The 22,995-nt window shown below is 42.1% G+C and overlaps 1 protein-coding gene across 8 annotated transcripts in view; it reads right to left on the bottom strand.

The window, feature by feature from the left end:
* The window catches only part of GK5 (glycerol kinase 5), a 101,136-nt gene that overhangs the window by 30,428 nt on the left and 47,713 nt on the right, over window positions 1-22,995 (bottom strand). For all 8 annotated transcript variants that reach the window (XR_012160785.1, XM_073359786.1, XM_073359787.1 and 5 more), the window contains 4 exons: window positions 18,294-18,398; window positions 16,868-16,962; window positions 16,659-16,757; window positions 6,627-6,730 (listed from right to left, as the gene is read on the bottom strand). Coding sequence is in view for 7 of the 8 variants with exons in the window: in XM_073359786.1 (XP_073215887.1) it covers window positions 6,627-6,730; window positions 16,659-16,757; window positions 16,868-16,962; window positions 18,294-18,398 (403 nt within the window). In the remaining variant the exon portion in view is untranslated. The remainder of the gene's footprint in view (window positions 1-6,626; window positions 6,731-16,658; window positions 16,758-16,867; window positions 16,963-18,293; window positions 18,399-22,995) is intronic.

Raw genomic sequence — 22,995 nt, 5'->3', positions numbered from 1 at the left:
AGTGCATGTGGCTATGTGGCCTAACAGGGAGAGACACTGATGCACCATAGTTCGAGATTTGCAGGTGATGAGAGAGAACAGGTTGCTCATCGCATAAAATATGTCTGGAAGGAGGAAAGCTCTCGCAGAGACTGAGTCCAGACATGCTCCTATAAAATGTATTGTCCTCACGGGTGACAAACACCTAAGGTGGCAGAGGCTCTGAAAAAAATATTGCTGATACGACTTCTTGGTGAGATCAGCTTACCAGGAGCCAGTCGTCCAGGTATGGAAATACTGTATATCCCTGACATCTCATCTGGACTGCTACTGCTGGGAAAACTTTAATGGTGGCTCCCATGGAAATCAATTCCAGATTTCCCTGGGGAGGTCATAACTGGATAGTGTGACAAAGCTTTGTCCTTGCCTCTGTGGGTCCCGCGTTTCCTGGTGGATTTCACTAGCCTCAGAGGCTCACTGTGACCCTCCATGTAACCCCTCTTTCTCTGGAAACAAGGGTCACAGTCTACTGAGCCATTTTCATCATAAGCCAGCAAGGGAGGTGAGGAGAACTTATCCTTCCTTGCACAGTCTCTGTTGTCTCCCAGTCTCAGTGATTAATCAGGGGGCAAAGGTGGGGGGAGCGGGGGGAGCCTGGGCCCACCCTCTACTCCGGGCTGTAGCCCAGGGACCCTAATAGTATCAGCTAGGTAGCTGACCTTTTAGAAACATGACATGTACAATTCCCTGGGCTACTTCCCCCACAGCAGCCCTCACTTCCTCAAGCTCTACTTCACCCTTACCTCAGGGCCTCCTTCCTTGAGCCTGATATGGTGTGTACTACGCAGCCTCTCCAACAGCACAACTTCCTTCTACAGTCCTGACATTCACACCCACCTGACTGACTGGGAGGCTTTTAACTAGTTTCAGTCAGCCCCTGATTGGCTTCAGGTGTCCCAATCAACCTAGCATTCTTCCTGCCTTTTGGAAAGTTCTTAATTGGCCCCAGGTGTCTGAAATGGAAGCTGCTCCAGGTCAATTAACTTAACCTGGTACCAGGGATTTGTTTAGCCTGGAGCTAATATATATCTATCTCCCACTACTTTTCTATAGCCATCTGGCCTTGCCCCGTCACATATCCTCCCCCTCTGCTCAACACCATAGAGTTGGGCAACTTGGGACGCCAGGCAGTATGCTCGTGACAGACCATCAGCGTTGCCATGGTGGCACCCAGCCCTGTGCTGTATGCGGAACTGGAATAGTTGGAGGAATAAGAACCACCTGGTGACTCTTGCATTCTTTTCCTTATTCCGCTGCATCCACTGGAGGGGTGCATGGTCCATCACAAGAGTAAATTGCCGGCCTAAGAGGTAATAACGCAGTGCCTCCATAGCCCATTTGACAGCAAGGCATTCTCTCTTGACTACTGTGTATTTCTGTTCTCTTGGTAGAAGCTTTCTGCTTAGGTAGAGGATCGGGTGTTCCTCTTCTCCCACCATTTGCGACAGAACTGCTCCCAACTCCACCTCAGAAGCGTCTGTTTGTAAAATAATTCCTTGTTAAAGTCCGGGGCTATGAGTACGTGGTCATTACAGAGGGCCGTCCGAAGGTCTGTAAATGCCCCCTCTGTTGCGTCAGTCCACTTTACCATGTCTGGACCTCGGGCCTTCACCAGGTCTGTTAGGGGACTTGCCCTAGTGGCGAAGTGGGGAATAAACTGTCGGTAGTAGCCTACCATGCCTAGGAACGCATGGACCTGCTTCTTTCGGGTCGGCCAGGGCCAGTTTTGAATTGCCTCTAGCTTATTCGTTTGGGGCTTCACTATGTCCCTTCCCATAATATATCCCAGGTACCTAGCCTCTGCTAGCCCTATGGCACATTTAGCGGGATTAGCAGTGAGGCCAGCCCGCCTTAAGGTGCGCAGTACTGCCTCACCTTTCTCCAAGTGGGTTCCTCAGTCTGGCATATAGATGATGACATCATCTAGGTATGCAGCTGCATAACTAGTATGGGGGCGCAGCAGCTTATCCATGAGGCGCTGGAACGTGGCTGGGGCCCCATGTAGCCCAAAAGGGAGGATGGTGCACTGGAATAGCCCATCCGGGTTGGAGAATGCTATTTTTTCTTTAGCTTCTTTGGTCAGAGGAATCTGTCAGTACCCTTTTGTCAGATCCAGCGTAGTCAAGAATCGGGCACTACCCAGTCGGTCAACCAGTTCGTCGATGTGTGGTATGAGGTATGCATCAAACTGGGATATTTGATTCAGTCGGCGAAAGTCATGACAGAATCTCATGGTACCGTCAGGTTTAGGCACTAGAACAATTGGACTGGACCACTGACTAAGATTCTTCAATAACCCCTAATTCTAACATTTTCTTTACTTCGGCCTTGATTTCTTCTCTTTTGGCTGCTGGGATTCGGTAGGGTCTCAATGTTATCTTGGCTCTGGGGACCGTGCAGATATGGTGATAGGTCTCAGTCGTCTGCCCTGGTTTTGTAGAGAACACATCTCTGTTGCAATTAATCATGTCAGCTGCCTCGATCTTTTGGATCGGCGTCAAGGCGGATGATATCCTCACTTGCTCGTGTAAGTTATCCTCCCGGGGAAGGGTCTCCTGTATGACTAAGCATGCCTCTCGATCGTGCCAAGGTTTTAGAAGATTGATGTGGTAAATTTGCTCCAATTTCCAGCGGCCTGGCAGCCGCACCTTATAGTTCACCTCTCCCACGGCTTTGATTATTTCATAGGATCCCTGCCACTGGGCCAACAGTTTACTTTCTGCTGTGGGCACCAGTACCATCACCCGATCCCCTGGTTGGAACCATCGAAGCTTCGCTTGGTGGTTATAATGGGTTCATTGGGTCTTCTGTGCTCTCTCCAAGTATTCCCATACAATGGACATAACTCGGGCTATCTGATCTCTCATCTGCAGTACATGCTCAACTATGTTCCTTCTGGGATTTGGCTCCTCTTCCCAGGCTTCTCTGGCTATATCCAATATGCCCCGAGGGTGGCACCCATATAGTAGTTCGGATGGAGAGAAACCCGTGGAGACTTGCAGAACCTCCCGGATGGCGAACATGAGGTAAGGCAATAAGGTATCCCAATCTTTCCCATCCTGGCTCACCACTTTCCTGATCATGGCCTTGAGGGTCCTATTGAACCTTTCCACAAGGCCATCTGTTTGGGGGTGGTATACAGAGGTCCGTAGGGCTTGTACATGGAGCAGCGAACAGAGATCTTTCATCAACTTGGACATGAAAGGTGTCCCTTGATCAGTCAATATTTCCTTCGGTAGCCCAACCCGGGTAAAGATCTGTACTAGCTCCTTAGCTATTGTCTTGGAAGCTGTGTTGCGCAGGGGAACGGCTTCTGGGTACCAGGTTGCATAGTCCAGCACAACAAGCACATGTTGGTGGCCCCGAGCTGTCTTCTCCAGGGGCCCTACCAGATCCATGGCTATCCGTTCGAAAGGAACCTCTATTATTGGAAGAGGTATCAAAGGAGCCCGCAAGTGCGGGCGACGGCTATGTAACTGACAGTCCGGACAAGAGGTGCAGTATCGCCGGACATCTTCATGTACTCCTGGCCAGAAGAACCTCCACAGGATCTGTGCCTGGGTTTTCTCTACCCCTAGGTGTCCTCCAAACAGGTCACTGTGGGCGAGACTCAATATGGTTTTTTGATGTTTTCGTGGCACCAGAAGTAGTTGTATCTCTTGCTCCTGCATGTGCACCACGCGGTACAGGAGATCTTTCTTCACTGTAAAGTAAGGTCTGGGACCCCGGACCTTCCCATCCACGGGTATCCCATCGATCTTGGCCACCTCCTTCCTGGCGTGATCATAGCTGGGGTCCTCTGGCTGGTCCCGCCCAAAAGTCTCTCTCCCGGGACTAACCTGCCCAAGCTCCCAGGGGACGGCTTCTGCTTCTTCCAACGGATCACCGCCGTCATGGCTGGGGGCAGCTTCTGGCTCATCTTCTGAGGTGGAAGTTTCTCTGTTGGCTGCTCGCGTCCATCTGCCTACTAGGGAGGTCTTCTGGCCCTGGGTCAGGATCCGGGTTCCCAAGGCCTTCGCAGCCTTCCTCTCTTTTTTTGTCTTCCGGGTCTTTCAGGGGGCTGAGAACAGATCCTGAGAAATCTCAGCGAACACTGGGGGTTGACATTCCCCCGGTGACGAGTTGCTGTCCTCAGGGTCCCCACCTCCCTCCAGCCTCTCTGGGGGAAGTAAATTATCAAACCCTGGACAGTCCCTCCCAATGACTACAGGATATGGAAGTTTAGGAACTATGCCCACGGTCACCTCAATGGGGTTTCCCTGAACCTCTATCTCCACTGGGATGGTGGGGCAATGGCTCACGGCCCCATGCACGCACGTCACTGCTACGCGTCACAGCTGCTTGTAGCAGCTGACTATTTTTTACCAACTTACCCGATATGAGGGTGATAGCACTCCCCCACAGCAGCCCTCACTTCCTCAAGCTCCACTTCACCCGTACCTCAGGGCCTCCTTCCTTGTGCCCGATATGGTGTGTACTACTCAGCCTCTCCAACAGCGCAACTTCCTTCTACAGCTCCTGACATGCACACCCACCTGACCGACTGGGAGGTTTTTAACTAGTTTCAGCCAGCGCCTGATTGGCTTCAGGTGACCCAATCAACCTAGCATTCTCCCTGCTTTCTGGAAAGCTCTTAATTGGCCCCAGGTGTCTTAATTGACCTGGAGCAGTTTCCATTTCACTTAACCTGGTACCAGGGATTTGTTTAGCCTGGAGCTAATATATCTATCTCCCACTACTTTTCTATAGCCATCTGGCCTTGCCCCGTCACAACAGGAAATAATGCCTTGTCTGTCAGGGCTCCCGTGTCTTCACAGAGATACTGGTGCAGCTATCTTCTCTGATTTTGAGGACGGTTCCATTGGTTGGTACCAAGATGCTCCTGCTGAATGGATGGAGATGGGATCTCTCCTGAGATAATGGTAACAGTTCCTCTTCTGAGGTAAAGACATCTCTTAGGAGGGCAGGGCCAAAAGTGGAGACTGCATATAGGGAAGGAAGTTATCTGGTGTTACAAGGGTCTCCCTAGAGCCCAAAGTCTGAGGAGTTCCAACATTCACCCAAAGGTTCTGGTTTGTCGGACATGGCCTGATGGTCTTTGTATTGACAAGGGGGTACCAATGATGAATCTGGACTTGCTCTCAGAGATGGGACTGGAGAGCGTTTATCTTTGCCCCCGGTACCGCAGTTACCAGCAGGTCCCTGTTTTTCTGTGCCTTATCCTCCAGCCTGGGAGTCTTCAGTGGAGCTGGTTCCGCGGGTCCCATATGCGACATCTCACCCAACCTGTACTGGCTTGGAGAGGAAACAAGTTTCTTCTGGACAGTCCACTGCAGGGATCAGTCCTGCTGCACAGGCTTGTGCTTGGAGGGGCACTGCTAGTCAGCTAGTACAGGGGGGTCTCCCAGGCTTGAGTCAGACCGAGCCTCTTCCATCAGGAACTTTTTCAATCGGAGCTCTTTGGCCTCTCTAGTTCTGGGTGGGAAGGATTTACAGATAATGAACTTCACAGAGATATGTACCTCACCCAGACAGTAGAGGCACCAATGATGCTCATTGCTGATGGAGGAAGAGTGAGGGCAGGAGACTGAGTTCTTGAATCCTGGGATCCTGGGCATAGTCCTGGGATCAGGGAGGATGTCCCTCCAACTGGGGAGTGAGGGCGGGGATATTCTATTCTATACTAAACTATATACTAACTAGAATTCCTAAGCTATGATATAAACTATTTACCATTACATTTTACAGATTCTGCAATAGATTCTGCAATAGTGAAGGAGGACATGACTCCAACTCAGGCCATGCGGTGATAAGTAGGAACTGGGAGGCGTCAACCCACATTACCTCTGATACCCGTGGTCTGGAGCACAAGTAGAGTTACTGTGCCTGTGCAGGTCAACGGACACTGCTTTGAAGAAATTCCAGACTTGGGCTCACAGCGCACATGAGCACTAATATGTGGAATACACATACATAAGGACCATCACTCAAAGAAGTAGTTTAACTTACCCTAATAGTTATAGGGAAAACATACATCTGAAAGGAAAAGATATATTTGAAGCTTTTTTTGCCAGCTCTTTGGATGAGATTTTCAGCTTTCCCAATTCAGCAGCTAATGTATCTTCTGTCTCTCTTATGTATTTTTAAAATGCCTATCACTATGTTATATAGGAGGACCTAAAAATTAACCCAGCAGCCTCCAACTTCATGCCTACTTAAAATAGGTTGAGAGTGAAAAGAGGCTTACTTTCCACATAAAGGTAGTGAGGAAACAAGGGCAAACGTCAGGTAGAAGACAGATTTTGGACATGCAGAAGGGCCAAGTCCATTTTAATTTGAGAACTGTTATGCTGGGTCAGTTGTTAACAAAAACAGTAACCCCTGATAAATATACAAAACTTCCTGTCAGTGTCAATTAATATAATAAATTACCACCGTTAGCATTTTATAAATTGCTGAAGTCCATGCATTCATGTAACAAGTGATTATCTGACTTCACACACTGAGTGACCAAAATACAGAATAATTAGATGAGAGGAAAACAGAAATCCTAAAGATAATGAATTAAGAAAGACTGCACTCAATACCTAAAAGCGATAGATTCCAACATAGCTCGTATAAGATGGTTTCTGGTAGTAGAAGGTTTTAGCCCCATAAAGGAAGCACATGCATAAGGATCATTCACAGGAACCTGAAATAAAGGTTTGACAATAAAATTAATTACTGAGTTATATTTGTAGCATTTTGAAAAAGGATACAAGTAGAAAAAAAAATAACTTACACATGACAATTACAGGAAGCATAATGAGAAGAAGACAATTAAGACATATGTAAGCATTGGATAGTGTTATTTTAGCTGTCTATATTTCAGAAAAATCAGCTTTCAAATCAGTTTCTTTCAATAGCAAAAAGATTTCCTATTACTGCATTTGTTTTTCCTCCCAGACTTCTGTACACTAACTATCACTCATTGGTAATACCTATAAAAATATACATAGAGTACACATCAACTAAAGTACAAGTGTCTAAGATAGAGTACAGTATTATTAAAGTTGGGGGAGGTTTTTTTGGGGGGGGTTTACTGATTTTCCCCATACTTTTTGTACAGAAAAATTCAATAATATAATACAGTAGCCTTGAAGAGGCTAGTCAATTTAAATTACGTAACATAATTGGACTAATGTTTTGAATGACATAATGATGCAACACACTAATTCTGGCTGTCTCATAAAAAAGTCATCTCCTTTCATAGGATGACTGGCAGATTGGTTTTTGCATCCATCTCTGCGCTCCACTGTTTTGGTGGATTTGAGTGACAGACTGTCACTCTACTTGCCCTTAAATGCATTAAGGCAATGTTAAATGTTTTTTCAATTTTAAAAATAACACATGACATTTTAAAAAACTTTCCAGGATTTTTATTTAGTTCCCTAAATATCTGCTATACAGAATTCTGAAGTAGCCCTAATTTTAATCATATTGTGACATAAAAAAAAACGCAAAACACCACCAAAAAAATCAAGGAAGTATAAATTACTTTAAAGTACAAATATAAGAGTAGGCATCTGTGGGGGAAACTGGGAATGCATTAAAGCCCAACCCTGACAGGTGCTGAACTCCCAAATATTCCCATAGACTTTGGTAAGAGTTGTTGATGCTCAGTACTTAGGATGTAAATGAAGTGACAACCCACTTGCCCAGATGAAGGCTAGTATGTTGCACACTGAGACTTAATTCAGAAATTAGTTATGTTTAAAGTCAGTAAAGAATATATTCAGTTCTCCAGTGTACAACCACCTTTTCCAACTTGTCAAGCGTTTAAGCCAACCATACTACTAATAAAAGGTTCCTTGTTGACAAGTGTGTGGATTATCAAATATAAGCAAATAAATAGGAAGGAAAGGACTCATGATATATATTAAAGGTGAATGTCTAGAGGACCAGAGTTTTATTCACTTTGTTTAAAAGCTTTATTTGCATTTTTATAACATATCACACATAATATATATGTATGACTTACACAAACTTTAGAACAAAGGTAAGATGAGTGAGTGATAATAAATCAAGGAAATATGCATTTTAAATTTGTACAGCAGGAATGCTTCTGTCCCATTATGAGAAATGCGCCACATCACAGCAACATCATCCAAGTTAAGAGGGGAGAAGCCTTGTCCTCATTCTCATAACAGGAGGTGTCAGAGAAACATTTGACTCTATCTAGGAAATGAACATATTGCCTCCATAACATGTCCAACCCCTGCTATCCTGATGTCTATGAAACCTAACCAAGCAATCAAATTTAGATTCCTGGAAGATAGTTGGAGCTAACCTGTACAGCAGGGTAGATGTGTCATGGTTGAACTCCAGAAATGCTTACTCCACTTCAGGTGCCTACTTCATACCATAAATCTATTCAGTATTTCACCCTCTTCCCCCCCAACTCCACCCCCCAAACATACACACTGTATAGATATAAAGAATTCATGATTGTATGATGTAGTATAAAAAGTTGTTTAGGAGAATGTTGTGATGGCTGTGTTACTCAAAAATAGCAATGCCTGAGTAAGTTTCTCAGTCATCCTGATTAAGGGATGATCAACCTGTATCATCATGTATTCTGTATGTGTCACATATTACAGAATAGCTGTTTTAGAAACATTTAAGAGTTGTTAAAATAATTCATTTCTTTCTGTAAAGTCACAAGTCCAACTGTACAAGGCTTGTAAGGAGCCATAAAAAAGTCTCTAAAAAATTGCCTAAACTAGCATTTCTACAGTGAAAAATGTCACAACTTTGAAGTTTGATATCTCAAGCCCTTCTGGTGCTGGGAGTTCTGGATCCTAAGAGATCTTTTATTCAATGGTATGGAGTTCCCATTTCTAGTCCTCTCAAGATGAGAGGGCCTTGGGCAGGGGTAATTTTGCGGGGGGAATGGGAAATTGCAAAAAATTTTGTGTTTTCACACAAGTTGATTAAGAAATTTGTAAAATGTTGGGATGAAAGCTCCTACCTAAATTATTTTAGATATTTATATGGTATTAATTGCAAAGAATAGGAAGACAAGGTTCCTCAAAAAAACATTATTAGTGAATTTTTAAGGCATGTAACATTTAGGCCTTAAACTATCTGACAGCATCTCTTTAAGCTTTGCAAATGGGTAAATATAAAGGTCTGGTCTACTCTACAGATGTATATTCGGTATAACTATGTCACTCAGGGAGGAGGTGGGGGGAAATCCACACCCCTGAGCAACATAGTCATACTGACCTCACCGCCCATATAGACAGTGCTATGCTGACAGGAGAGCTTCTCTTGCTGACATAGCTACTGCTTCTCAGGAGGTGGATTAACTATGCCAACAGGAGAGCTCTCTCCCATTTGCGTACAGCGTCTTCATTAAAGAGCAACAGCGGTGCAGCTGGATGGAGCATTTTAATGTAGACTTGCCCAAAGCAGGACATCAGCTCTGATCACATTAACTGTATCTGCATGCAGGCCATTCTGTACTACCCTTTTTGGCATCTTAAGTAACAACTAGTAATTTCTTTTGATTTACACAAGTGTCAAAAGACATCTAAACTAAGCTGACCCCACCAACAGCCTGCAACACAACTCCCACAAAAATTTCCATACAAATCTCAACCTCCATCAAGTCTCTCTCTCTTCAAAAGCCTGAGTAAAATAGGTGTCCTACGTAACATGCTCTGAATCTCAGCAGAACCACACAATTCCAGACAAAATGAGAAAATAGCTTAGGGACCCTCATAGAGAACACTTCAGTACCAGCAACCTGTGTTAAATTGAGAGGGATCCAATTCAAATGTCTCTACTGACAAAAATGAAGCAATAGGCATGGGGAGGGAGTTAGTGTCCCAGGTAGAAAGTCCTAAGCCACTGAGGGCTTTATAGGTCAGAAACAGCAAGTTAAACTCCACTCCAACAGGAAACCAGTGCAGATTATAGAATTCTAGTGTCATGTGCTCCCATAAATACCACCTTCAGAAGCTATAGCCTTCAACACCTGAGTTTCCAGGCTGATTTGAGCTGAAGCTCCACATAGAACACACTTAACTAAACCCATCTTTGTGTGACAAAGGCATGAATCATGGTAATAAGGTTTGCATCCAAAAGAAACAGCTGCAACCTCACAAACCAAATGTAGATGGAAAAAGTATTCTGGGGCACCAATGATATGATAATCCAGTAGCAACTGAGGATCCAATCAATACCATGAGACTGTGAACCCAAGTCACAAATGGCATGCCCACCTGCACTACTAAAGGAGGAAGTGATATCTTCGTGTCTAATCTTGTAGCTCCTCCCCATACTTATTAGTATCACTCCAGTCTTAATTGGGCTGAATTTCAGCCAACTAGATCTAATTTATGCCCCAACAACATTGGGCTAAGTGGAACAATTGCACTGACTGGGTCAGAAAGGACAAAGATATAAAGTGGGGCAGCAGAGTACTGAAAACATGACTGCCCCATAATTCCTCACTAACAAGCCCCTACCCATATTGAACAGTTTGGGAAGACAAATCTTGTGGAAATCGACATGACAGGATCCTTAAGGAGGAGAATCAGCTGCCCCACAACACCCTCTGCGACTATTCAGCCAGGAAAGAATGGAGACACCCAAGAGCAGCAGTATCCACTTCTGCTGCAGTCAAGCTATCAACACTCCACAATGAACAGTATTGAAAACACCCACTATATCCAACAATATCAACACACACCAGATCTTCACCCGTTGATAAAAAGAAATCCACATGCTGCCAGTGCCATTTCTATCCCATACCCAAGCCTGTATCTAGATCATCAAGGGAGACTTAAGGTATTTAGATCCTCTGAGAACCATCTCATCCCAGCCTTCTCTACAACTTTGACAAAGAATTGAAGATGTGATAGTAGCCAATTGTCAGTGTCAACTGTGGATTTTCTGATCAAAACCTACATTATAACAGCTTCCTTAAGAAAAGCTGGTACCATGAGGTCTCTAATGTAGGCATTGACAATCTTCACCAGCAACGGACCTAGTATCTCCCTGCTGGTCTTCTCCAGCAAGGAACAAAAGTTGCATGTTGTGTAATCAAGCACTCCCAACATCTCTAGTACTTGAGCATTACAGGCCTAAAATTTCAGAAAAGATTCAGTTTATGTCCCCCTCAAAATTTGTGTCTGCAATTACAAAAACTTAGTCAGAATCCATATTATTTTACCCAAAATGGAAGGAAATCAAAAAAGCCACCAAATGAAGGCAGCTTAGATTAACTAAGCAGCCTACTTCTCAAAATAAATCTACTGATCAAGATTTTGTGGACTCTCTTGTGGAAACAAAGAGCCCCTTTCTTTCATTTTCCCATTAGTGCTTTAGAGATGGGGTATGATAAAGAGGTTGAGATTCTGCTTTTTAAAAAACAGACTGTGGGAATAATAGAGTGGGCAGACTGGCATACACCTGTCAAAACTAAGTACTGTACTTTTGGACCTAAGGTAGAAAAGTGGCAAAACCTTCACAGATACCATGTATCTTAAACTAACAACCAAAAGTTACACTAGACAGTTTGGGGGAATGGGGAAAAACCAGGGTGGGTAAAAATCAATGATTTAAAAAAAAATCAATTTTTTTTATTTAAATTGGATTATTTGGTAAAATGCTTTTTGAGGAAAAAACCTATCTAAAGATAGTTTTAAATAAAATACATTATAGCTCAAAGATATCTCATCATAGAATAGGGATTATAAATTCTAATTCTATAGTATGAGACAATATATTTATGTAATCTTAAGAAAAGTTTTGTAAATGAGTTCCAATAGTTCATGGATTAGGGACCCCAATCTTATGGGATTCCAGGGGCTTCTATATAGATTTTTAGATTAATCTTTCTATCTACCCGATGGGACTCTATCTTCTAGACTGAGCACTATCAGAGATGCTTAGTTTTGCAGTTCTCAAACTGTGGATGTATCTCCAGTGATAACATACTTGTTAACAGCAAAAATGTTTTTAAATAAATAAATATATAGAGGAGAGAAATAACAGACCTCAACCCTATTGTCCCTCTGCAAATTTGTGTTCAGAGTTAATCCCTTATGTCTCTCTAAAAGTGAAAAGTTTCAAAAAGTTCAATGAATAGAAGATTGTTGGGGGTGGAATAGATCTGGACGAGGAGATGACATCTGGAGATAAATGTGAGAAGGGAGGGACAGACAGTAGAAACAAAAGTGAAATGGTTTGAGCAGCATATTCCAGAAGTCTTGAGGTCTTTCTGAGTGTAGACTTCATTGACTTGAGATCTACCATATCATTCTCACACTAGAAGGGAAAACCTATAATGGCAGCAGGCTGTAAAAGAGATTCAGTTTGGAAATATTTTAATAAAGTTCCTCTACCTGTGGGTAAAACAGGCATGCATGCAAAATGAAAGCAGTGCAACAAAGAAATGCAAGGCCCGGTTGTCCAAATGAAACAACATCATGAGAGTGTTCCTTCTCAGGAGGAAGCTGCATTGAAGATGATGAAAGGAACATGTCTGAATATGCAGGATCTGCAGGTTGGTAAACTTTTTTATTTCATACTTCTTTCTTCAGGACTGCCTGTCTTCCTTCTGGATTATTCTTGAATTCTCACGTTTGAGCAAAAAACAGTTGTTACTCTATGGTACTATCATTTTAGATGCAGTTGTGATAAAAAATAAATAGATGAAATAGGCAGATCTTCCTTTTACAATTTCACCATTAAAGTAGTACTGCGTGTCAGTGAATGCAATGAGTAATATTAAATGAGCAGTATGGTAATAATAATTAAATAACTGCACTGACTTATTTTGTTTAGGAGAATCCATCCTCAACATACAGGATTCTGAAGACTATCTACCTTCAAGATCACCATCATTTTCTATAGTTTCAGAGTTATCTGCCAATGATAGTGTTTCAGTCACATCATGCATGTCACATAGCCACAGTATATCACCTGTAGCAAAAAGAAAAAAAAACTCCATCATCCAGAAACAACCATAGATAAGTTTGTGATAAGAACCAGCAGATTACAAAAACCAGATTACAAAAAGAGGTAACTGATGAAAAAATTGCCCTGTTTGTTTATGCAACAAACTCTCCTTTCCATATGATTGAGAACCCACACTTCATTAACATGGTTCAGTCATTAAGACCAGGATACAGTCCACCCAACAGAGCAGATGTCGCAGGCAAATTGCAGGATAAAGTGTATGAAAGAGAAATTGAGCACTGTGCAAAAGGTCGAGAGGGTGAAATTGTTAACCTGATGGGTGGAGCAATGTCCACAATGATCCTGTTGTATGTGCTTGTGTGACAACGAAGAAGGGAATGTTTTCCTTACAGAAACAATTGATACATCAGGAAATGCATACACAGCAGAATACTTACAAGAAGTAGCAGTAAAAGCTATAACAAACTGTGAAAAAAAATTCAAATGTCTAGTACGCAGGTTGGTCACAGACAATGCTGCAAATGTATCCAAGATGAGAAGAAATTATTTAGAAGAGAGTGAAGAGTGTCCCAAGCTAACAACATATGGTTGCAGTGCTCATTTGATGCACCTCCTAGCCAAAAACTTCAGAGTTCCAGAAATAAAGGCTAATGTAGTTGAAATTGCAAAATACTTCCGTAACAATCACTTTGCAGCAGCTAGTCTGAAAAAAGTGGGAGGAACCAAGCTAACTCTCCCACAAGAGAGTTAACTACATTCAAAAATTCATACGCTTGTTTTGTTAAAATATTATATGTTTGCTGTTGAAGAAAAGAATCCAGAATACATAATGTTGTTGTTTTAGTTAAATAAAACAATGTAAATGTCTGTCTGGTGACGTTCTCCTCCTAATACAGCATGGCAAGAATATCCTCCAAATATTAGTGATTAACCTGTTGAACTGGAGATATTTATGAAGTCATTGAGAGGTGAACTATCTACTTCAATTACCTTTGGTAAATGAAATAACCAAACAATAATTCATTTTCTGATATAGCTATAAAACTAATCTGAAAAGTTTTCAAAATAAGTCACTTAAAAAATGTATAGCGTGTACCTTCTAAAAATGAAACCTACATCTATCTCTGAGTTGTGAAGAATACGTATTAAGGTTATAGCAAGCAACAAGAATGCACTATTATGTAGAAATCCATGATTAAATAGTCTTCCTGACTGGTGATTTAAATCATGATTTAAATTAATTTGATTTAAATCAAATCCACCCAAGGAAAAAGAGGTGATTTTTGGCAGAGCGAAGCAAGGTTCTATGCTCAACTTGATGGCATTTCTCTTTGGATGCAACATGACAACTTTTGAATGCTACACCCAATCTATCCCAAAATGTCAGAGAATGTTCTAAGCCTCAATGGTCAGAACCCTACTGGTTGTGATGGAAACTGGAAAACTGCAAGGGGAAAATGGGAGACGCACCTTCCAGCCTAACAATACCCTAACTTCAACAACCATCACGTATCCATCAAATTCTCTCTAGAACACTCCCAACACCAACATCAACTTCCTGCACACCATGATCAGCCGCAACAATAGAATGTTACCGACAACTATATAGAAGAAGCCCACAGACCACCACACTTACCTTCACAGATCCAGTAACCACGCCAGACATAACAAAAAAATCTGTTATCTATAGCCACACACTCAGATACCACAAAATATGCTCCAAGGATAAAGCCCAAGATACACACCTTACCAAAAAAGAACATTCCACCAACGAAGCAGATTGCATCATGGAATGGGCCACCCAAACACCCAGAGAGATACTGCTTCAATAAAGAAAAAAATCCCAGCTATCGCACAGCCCTACTCGTCACCTACCACTACACATTGGAACTCATACAGGATATCATAAAACAATTACAACCCATACTCGAAGGGGACCACATCTCAAAAGAAAGCCTTCCTAAATTCCCTCTTCTGGCCTTCAAACAACCGCCCAATCTCGCCAAGCTCATCAGAAGCAAGCTCCCCATTGACCAGGACACACCAACGCAAAGTGGCACCAGGTCCTGCCAGAACAACAGATGCAAAACATACAGACTTATCTCCACTGCTACAATGAACAATACCCTCCGCAACATACCTTCCAAGATCCATGGTCCTATACATGTCTATCACAACATGTGGTGTACCCCATCTACTACACCAAATGCCCCAACAACAACTATCTGTTTTCATCCACATGATCACTATACTCTCAAATGAACTCATACACAGACACTCACCCTATCACCAGTGGATGAACATTTTACACAAAGTGATCACTCTGTATCTGACCTATCAGTCCTCATTGTCAAAATGACAACATCTTCAGAAGATGAGCCTGAACTTAAATCCATAATTCTGCTGGACACTAAAAACCATGGATTTAACTGAGACACTGGTTTTTACACCCTGCTGCCTTCTACCCCCTCCTTGGTCCCAGGACTGCAGAGGTGTTAATTGCCTACTTAAAATTAAGTGGTCTCCTATAACATGTGGGACCCCTTTTGCTTAACAATCTGCCCCACCTTGCATTTAGCTTGAACACTGTGGTTACCTTCCCCAGACTTGATAAAAAGCTCTGTGAAGCTTAAAAGCTTGTCCCTTCCACTGACAGAAGTTGGTTCAATAAAAGATATTATCTCACCCATCTTGTCTCTCGCACATCCTGGGACAAACACAGCTACAGCATTACTGCAAATAACCCCTCACTACAGCTCTGCCCAACCTCCCAATGCAATTTAAAATGCTGACACCCTGTATAGCTTATCCTCCAAACAAACAAACGAACAAAAAGAAATAAGAATTGAGAGTGGGAAAGAGGACATGGGAGGGCATACAGAGTCTCTGGCATGGAGGGAGTGACACACACAGCTCTTGGTATGAATGAAGATATAGAGACCCTGGCATGTAAGGGAAAGGAGAACTAGGGTGAGGGGGGTTTACACAGAACCCCTAAAGGAGGGAGATATGCAGAGCACCTTGCAGGAGGGGAAGAATGGGGATAATGGTATGAGGGGACAGGAGCATGGAAGGAGAAAGGAGGACCCTGGCAAAGGGGGGGAATACAGAGAGTCCCTGGCATGAGGAAAGGGGGAGTTGCAGGGAGTACCTGAAATACAGGGAGAGAAGAGGGTGGTGCACAGGGAGCTTGTGGGAGAAACTGCAGAATGTTAAAAGCCCCTGGTGTGTGCAATGAGCTCAGCCTATGAAGCAACCCTCTAGTATATTTGAACAAGATTGAGTTGTGCATACTGAGAACTACAAGAAAACACAAATGTACAGTTAAAAATTAAATCCACATACCACCATATAGTTGGTTAACAGTCATTAGTGCTATGCTTTAAGGCCCCGATTCGGGAAAGCAACCTTATTCAGGGAAGTTCTTAAGCACTTAGTTAATGCTTTCTTGAATCGTGGCTGTGAAAAAAATGACATAAAACCAATACTTTGAGTCCAGCTCAGTTCTTTGAAAGAATAAGCTGGTGGTCAAGGCACTGGACTGAAATGCAAGAGATCTGGGTTCTGTTCTTGTGACACTAGGCAAATCACTTAATCTGTCTGTACTGTAGTTCCCCATCTGTAAAATGGGAATAATATTTCCCTACCTCACGTGTTTTTTTTGAGGATATATTCATTAACGTTTTTAGATGTTCAGATACCACAGAGGCCCTCAGATACCACCGTGATGGGCATGGAACAAGAACCTGAATAGAAAAAAATAGATACCATGATAATGGGCAAATTGACAGATATTAATGTTTAAGCAAGACACAAAAAATCATTTGTGTCATATTATTAAGGATGATATTTTTACCTGCAAACCACTAAAAGATGGAACAAAACAAACTCCTTCAGAATCAATCACATTTCGTGCCATTCTTGATGTCTCGTCTACACTGGTGAAAAGATCTGTAGGGGTCCACACAAAAAAGTCAACTGACTAAATTATTTACTTTTACTTTTCTTAATAAATTATTATAGACAAAATTCCTAAATTAAATATTTCACCTGGCACATATTAAGAAAAAAAAAATCTTTCTGAATTTCAATTCCATCAGCCCCATGAAAGAGAACTATCCAGGATCAAGAAACCAAATCCACAACCATCTTCAAATATCCGTACCACGCTATAGCCCATTAAACTGCCAAAATCTTGTATCAAGGATAATTCCCTCTCGTCAGGGTATTATATACAGGACTTGTGGAAGCTAATAATGCTACTCTAAGTAAACTGGAGGTGATGCTGAGAAATATAAAAGGATGTCTTCCCCCATAAGCTGTAACTGCCAGCCAAGATCCAACAAGACTACAGGCCAGATCCTTGGCACCCTGTTCTAGCTACACTGTGGTGCTCAGACAGTGCCAAGCAACCAGAAAGAAGCCTTAACTGGACAGCTGGGGATTCCACTGGTGGGAGGGAATTACTAAGTGCCTTGAAGCTTCATGTCACCCATTCCCAATCACCCAGCACAGATGACATCATGGGAAGAAGGGGTATGGCTGGGGTGCCCTGTGAATTGATAATTCCCAGTTGGGATAATAGTCCTTAGGGCTACACTAAGTTACAAAACAGACTAAGCAGATGGAGTGGAAATGTGGCTTAGAACCTCTTCTCCTTGCTCCCCGAACCTCACGTCCCAAACCAAGCACAGCTTGGCTAAGACTTGAGGATCAGGCCCTACAATCAGGAACTGAACAGAAGTCTCTTCTATGGTAGTACAGATTACTAACCACTAGGCTATTTGGAAGTCTATGGGCATGTCTACACTAGAAACTTAAGTCGACCTATGCTATGTCAACTTACAACCACTGCAGTAATTACTATGGTGGTTGATGTCCACACTTCTGTCTTCACCAGGAGTGCTTCCACTGAGTTAAGAGGGGCAGTGTGGGGGGCTGAGAGTCCCAATGTTAGGGCAGCAGCCGGACTCCCCACAGGGAGCTGGGGGCCTCCAAGCAGCAGCCAGGTTCTCCGTGGGGATTGGATTGCTGCAGCCTGGCTGGGAGCAGGGAGCCCAGGGGCAGTCGGGCTCTAGCTGGCGCCCCACACCTACCCCAATGATAGCCTGGCTTTCTTGTCAATTTCAAGGCTCCATAATGGAGAAACTAGATAACTTATCTATTAAAGAGAACAAATGGAAGCCTAATACTATGAACAGGAGCCAGCTAGAGGACCCTATAAAGAAGCATCTTACAGGGTTAATTGTTTTATAGCATTATACAATTGAAAAGCCACTTACCTAACTCCTTAGCCCATTTTATGGTAGAGCCAGCATCTGATTCATTGCCTTCAGCTAAGAAGACCACCTCTTTCCCAATCTTCCAACCAACCACTGGATACAGACCTTAAAATTTTGCACGTATGCACACACACACACAATAAAAGAAAAGTAGTCAAGTCCACAAACTGCTTCCAGAGAGATTAAATAAAACACAACTAACAAAAAATCCTTAAATTGTAGCTGCAACTTTTGTCCACTTCCTTTACAAAATTCAACTTAAATGTCAGTGCTACAGCTTGAACATTTTGTGGGGTCTTAGAAGAAAATATTCCACAAAAAATTACTAGCAAAAGTAAACCAGAAATGAATAATAGTTTATTTTTAATAAAGGAGAAATGCAATGCAACCTAAAATCAATTTAGAGTCACTATATCTAATTACAAAAAAAAAGTCACTGAAAGAATAAAAAAACCCTACTAAAAATAGTTATTTTGAGAGCTTCATGAAGCAGTTTAGGATTTTAAAAAATTCAGATCCTTATTAGAAACAATAAGAAGTCTTAAAGCTGTTAAATTCTACAATTCAAAACATACACACACACAGTTAAAGCTATTTAACATGTACGCATGCTTTTCTTAAATTACAGAAGTTACTTTACACAATGGTTTCTAAAGGGATCTGAATATTCCTAATCCTAATATAAATCAGGAGGCTTGAGCCTCCAAGTGGGAAATATACAGATATACTGAAACATAAAACAGCAGTCCCAACTGAGAAAAAAAACAAACAGTCTCATTCGCGGAAGGTACTCAAATAGCGATAAAAAGTATTTCTGAAAATTCATTTTTCAGTATATGATTCTATGTAAGAGAAAGTTTCATAATTTGGCCTCCCTGTGCCCACAATGGCTCTTGCAAGCCACCTGTGGTACTGTACTGTGTGATTTGCCTTATACAAAACAACACAAATCCCATTTTAAAGTATGTGTAAGTGTATAAAACGAACAGCATGTATTTATGTACACATGACATGATAATTCAGTCTGTGTTGGAGTTCATGTCTAGCTAAGGAGTGATTCAGAAAAAACAGATCATTTTGTGAAAAGGACACACTTGTGCTAATAACAGCTCAAAAAGAATAAAGAAAATGCAGAAATACAAGGGCAAATATGGCCTGGTTTTACATCAGTTAATTTGCAACTATACTGGGTAATGTGTTTCCAAGTGCTGCCTGCTGAAAGTATGAAGCCTTCAAAGCTGTTGTGACATCTGGAAACTAATCATACATGAAGATAAACTGAGCATTTTTTTTTTCAGAGAAAGCTTAAAGCCTTGAAAAAACATTAACAAGTCTTGATTAATTAAACTAGTAATGTTCAACACAAATGTCTCTCATTTGATATCTATACAAGCTGTGCAGAGTATAAGGCACAACCAATTACACGGAACCTCATGTTTTTCTTTTCAAGAGACATGGTTTCAAATGTTAAAAGTCTTCAAGCAAATCACCGAACTGCAAACAGTGCCTTTGTCGAACTACACTGTTTCACACTTTATTAGTGATTAGGGTGACCAGATAGCAAGTGGGAAAAATCGGGACTGGGGGTGAGTGGGAGGGTAATAGGCACCTATATAAGACAAAACCCCAAACATAGGGACTGTCCCTATAAAATCAGGACATCTGGTCACCCTATTAATGATACAACTGAGGATGTCAGAGAGCAGCTGCTTTCAAAATTAAGGGAATGGGTCTACTTAGCAACTCACCTGGTGTCTCTGGTATTGCATAGCATTTACTCTGTGAGATGGCTGAGTGACTGTTCAGTTGAAAAAGACTCACACTTTTGTAAAGCTGTGCCAGAACACACATCAAGTGAAGTATTTGAGACAACTCAGGGGACAGGTTTCAGAGTAGCAGCCGTGTTAGTCACAGAAATCATAGAATATCAGGGTTGGAAGGGACCTCAGGAGGTCATCTAGTCCAACCCCCTGCTCAAAGCAGGACCCATCCCAAATTTTTGCCCCAGATCCCAAATGGCCCCCTCAAGGATTGAACTCACAACCCTGGGTTTAGCAGGCCAATGCTCAAACCACTGAGCTATCCCTCCCCCGACGCATAGTGATGAAGTGAGCTATAGCTGACGAAAGCTTATGCTCTAATAAATTAGTTAGTCTCTAAGGTGCCACAAGTACTCCTGTTCTTTTCTCAGGGGACAGTCAAAGATTTGCACATGGAGTGGGAATTATTACAATCACTTTTACAACATTATAATCTCCACAAATGAAGCCAATCCAACAACAGGTGACAACTGCATCCTGATTGCACAAATCCAAAACACTGCACCTAATGATTCCACTATTTCACATATAGCCAAGCTCCTGCTGTTAAGAAGGTGTCTGAAAATCTTCATCATATCTTTCATGAAGCTGTTAAGTACTGAACATCAAAGATTATCTGGTGAATTTTCTACTTTTTGCACTCCTCCTTGGATCATGATTCTTCCACCAGCAACTATTTCACACTGAACTCAGGCAATTCTCAGGAAGTAAAGCACCACTCAGCTTTTCAAATTAAGAGCAGGGGTTCAGAATTATCAACAATCTCCCCTTGCTGATGGATTCAGTAATTCATGGCAGATGGCAAACAATGTATTTTGCCAACATTTCTGGATGCTTAATTGAGCTGAAAAATTCTTCTCCGGGGACAGAATATGAATGTTCTGTCTATGCACAGTATAACAAGGTAGAAGCATTCACCAAAATATTTGGAAACTGGTCTTCCTGAATACAAAGGAGAAACTGGGGAGTCAATATTTCTTGCTTCAGACTTCATCAAGAGAAGGAACTAGCAGGCTGAGAACCACCAGAAACTCATAAATCAGCATCTGAGATATTAATTTCAAACCCAGTTTAGGAAATACTTTCCTGATGACTCACAACAGGGATCACCAACCCCTTCATCCACTATGCTGTTGACTCAGCACTGCAAGTTAAACTGAGAGACCTCTTGTATGACAAGCCTCTGTAACCGACTTTCACTGAAGGAGGAATGTTTAGTTTAGAAACTTTTAGTTTCTAAAGTTATTAGTTTAGAAACTTCATCAGTCTCATTTTCATCTTTTTATCTCTGCTAGTCAGGCTTCTCTTTGGTCGTGACAATAAAAATTAAGCGCATTCAATCATCTTTGACCAACAATGTCTTAAGCCTATATTTCCCCCAATTCAGCTTCTTTCAGAAGCAAGACAAGACACATCTATAACTGAAATGAGAAGGTAGTTAAAATTTTGGACTTTATCATTTTGCTTTTAGTAACTGGTGCGATGGTTAATTTCACCTCTCTGTGGTTACTGTTAGCAGTATTGGACAAGTGGACTGCAAAAAATTTGTTAAACTGGAAGGAAAAGCTTAAAAAATGTGGAGACCCTTATTCTGAGGTAGTATAACAAATCACTGCATATTTCCTTGGATGCAAAAGGATTAATACATGAAACAAGTAGGGTACAACATTTATTCTTATATGAAAGGGTGAAGAATCTGATTTATTTAGCTGATGGATTCCAAAAAAATATTTTAAGATCTCACAGATTCAAGTACCCTATATCTCCACATATTTGTTTTACAGTATATATAAACCATTAGTCATGTAGATTATTCCTGAAAATATTTCTGTAAAGTTATTACTACATCTGTACTCCATAGTCCATTCCATCCACTTGAAATGTTTCCTAGGAAATGGGAGTGAATTCATGAACAGACCAGCTTTACCTCCCACACTCTCCCTCTATGCCAGTCAATACCTATGCTTTCTCCTTTAAAAGTTTGATTATAAATTACATTCCATCACAATTAATCTGGAATTTTCAAAGAAGCTGAGGAAGTTAGGTGACAACTGCCTATGGCAAATTGCAGACTCAACACCCCCCCACACACACACACACTGTCCTTTGGCCTACTCTGGCCATAGCGGTGTCCTAGCCCACTGATCAGACAGAGTCCTGTCCTTTCTGGGGCCACAGAGTCCTTTACCAAAGTCCTAAAAAGTTTGCTTTTTGCATACAAAAAGCAAACCTGCAGCCCAGCTCGGCTCAGTTGGCAGCCACTTTAAAGCATGCATGCTTCCACTGCTTTAGGCTACTATACTTCTGTGTCTCAATCCACTCCCCAATCCAGGGGCTGGCCCCTTGTTCAGGGAAGCTCCAGCTTGGCCACCAACTTGTCCCTGGAGAAGCTTGTCTGGTCGTCTTCTCTTTTTCCTTCTCACTTATCCTTCAGGCTGCTTCTCAGAGATGGGGAATTCCCCAACTCCTCTCCTCTGGGTTTCCTTCCACCAACTGGTCTCACCCATTTTTTTTTATGGAAACAAGCCTTCCTCTTCCCAAGCTGGACTTTATTTCTAATTAGTCTTAGCCCACCCTTCAGGTGCAAGCTAGAAGGTTAACTGGCCCATATTAACCCTTTCACAGGATGTGTGAGGTAAACAGCCCATGACACTCCTATTGAAATTCAACTAAAATTCAATGGCAGTTAGGCCCTAACTCCCTTAGATGCCTTTGAAAAATCCTACTTCAAATGTCATTTCCTTAGTATCAGTGATGTCAAATTTACTAGCTCATCGGATGTCCAGAGTGTCTTCCAGTGTAGAGAAGATCTGATTTTTTAATTAAAGCCCCTCACATTTCTATACTGAAGAAATGGTTACTCACCCTGTGAACTAACTGTG

The sequence above is a fragment of the Lepidochelys kempii genome, chromosome 9 (assembly GCF_965140265.1).
Source record: "Lepidochelys kempii isolate rLepKem1 chromosome 9, rLepKem1.hap2, whole genome shotgun sequence".
Classification (NCBI taxonomy): Eukaryota; Metazoa; Chordata; order Testudines; family Cheloniidae; genus Lepidochelys; species Lepidochelys kempii.
The sequence above is the reverse complement of the archived record's forward strand: the minus strand, read 5'-3'. Positions and strand labels throughout refer to the sequence as shown.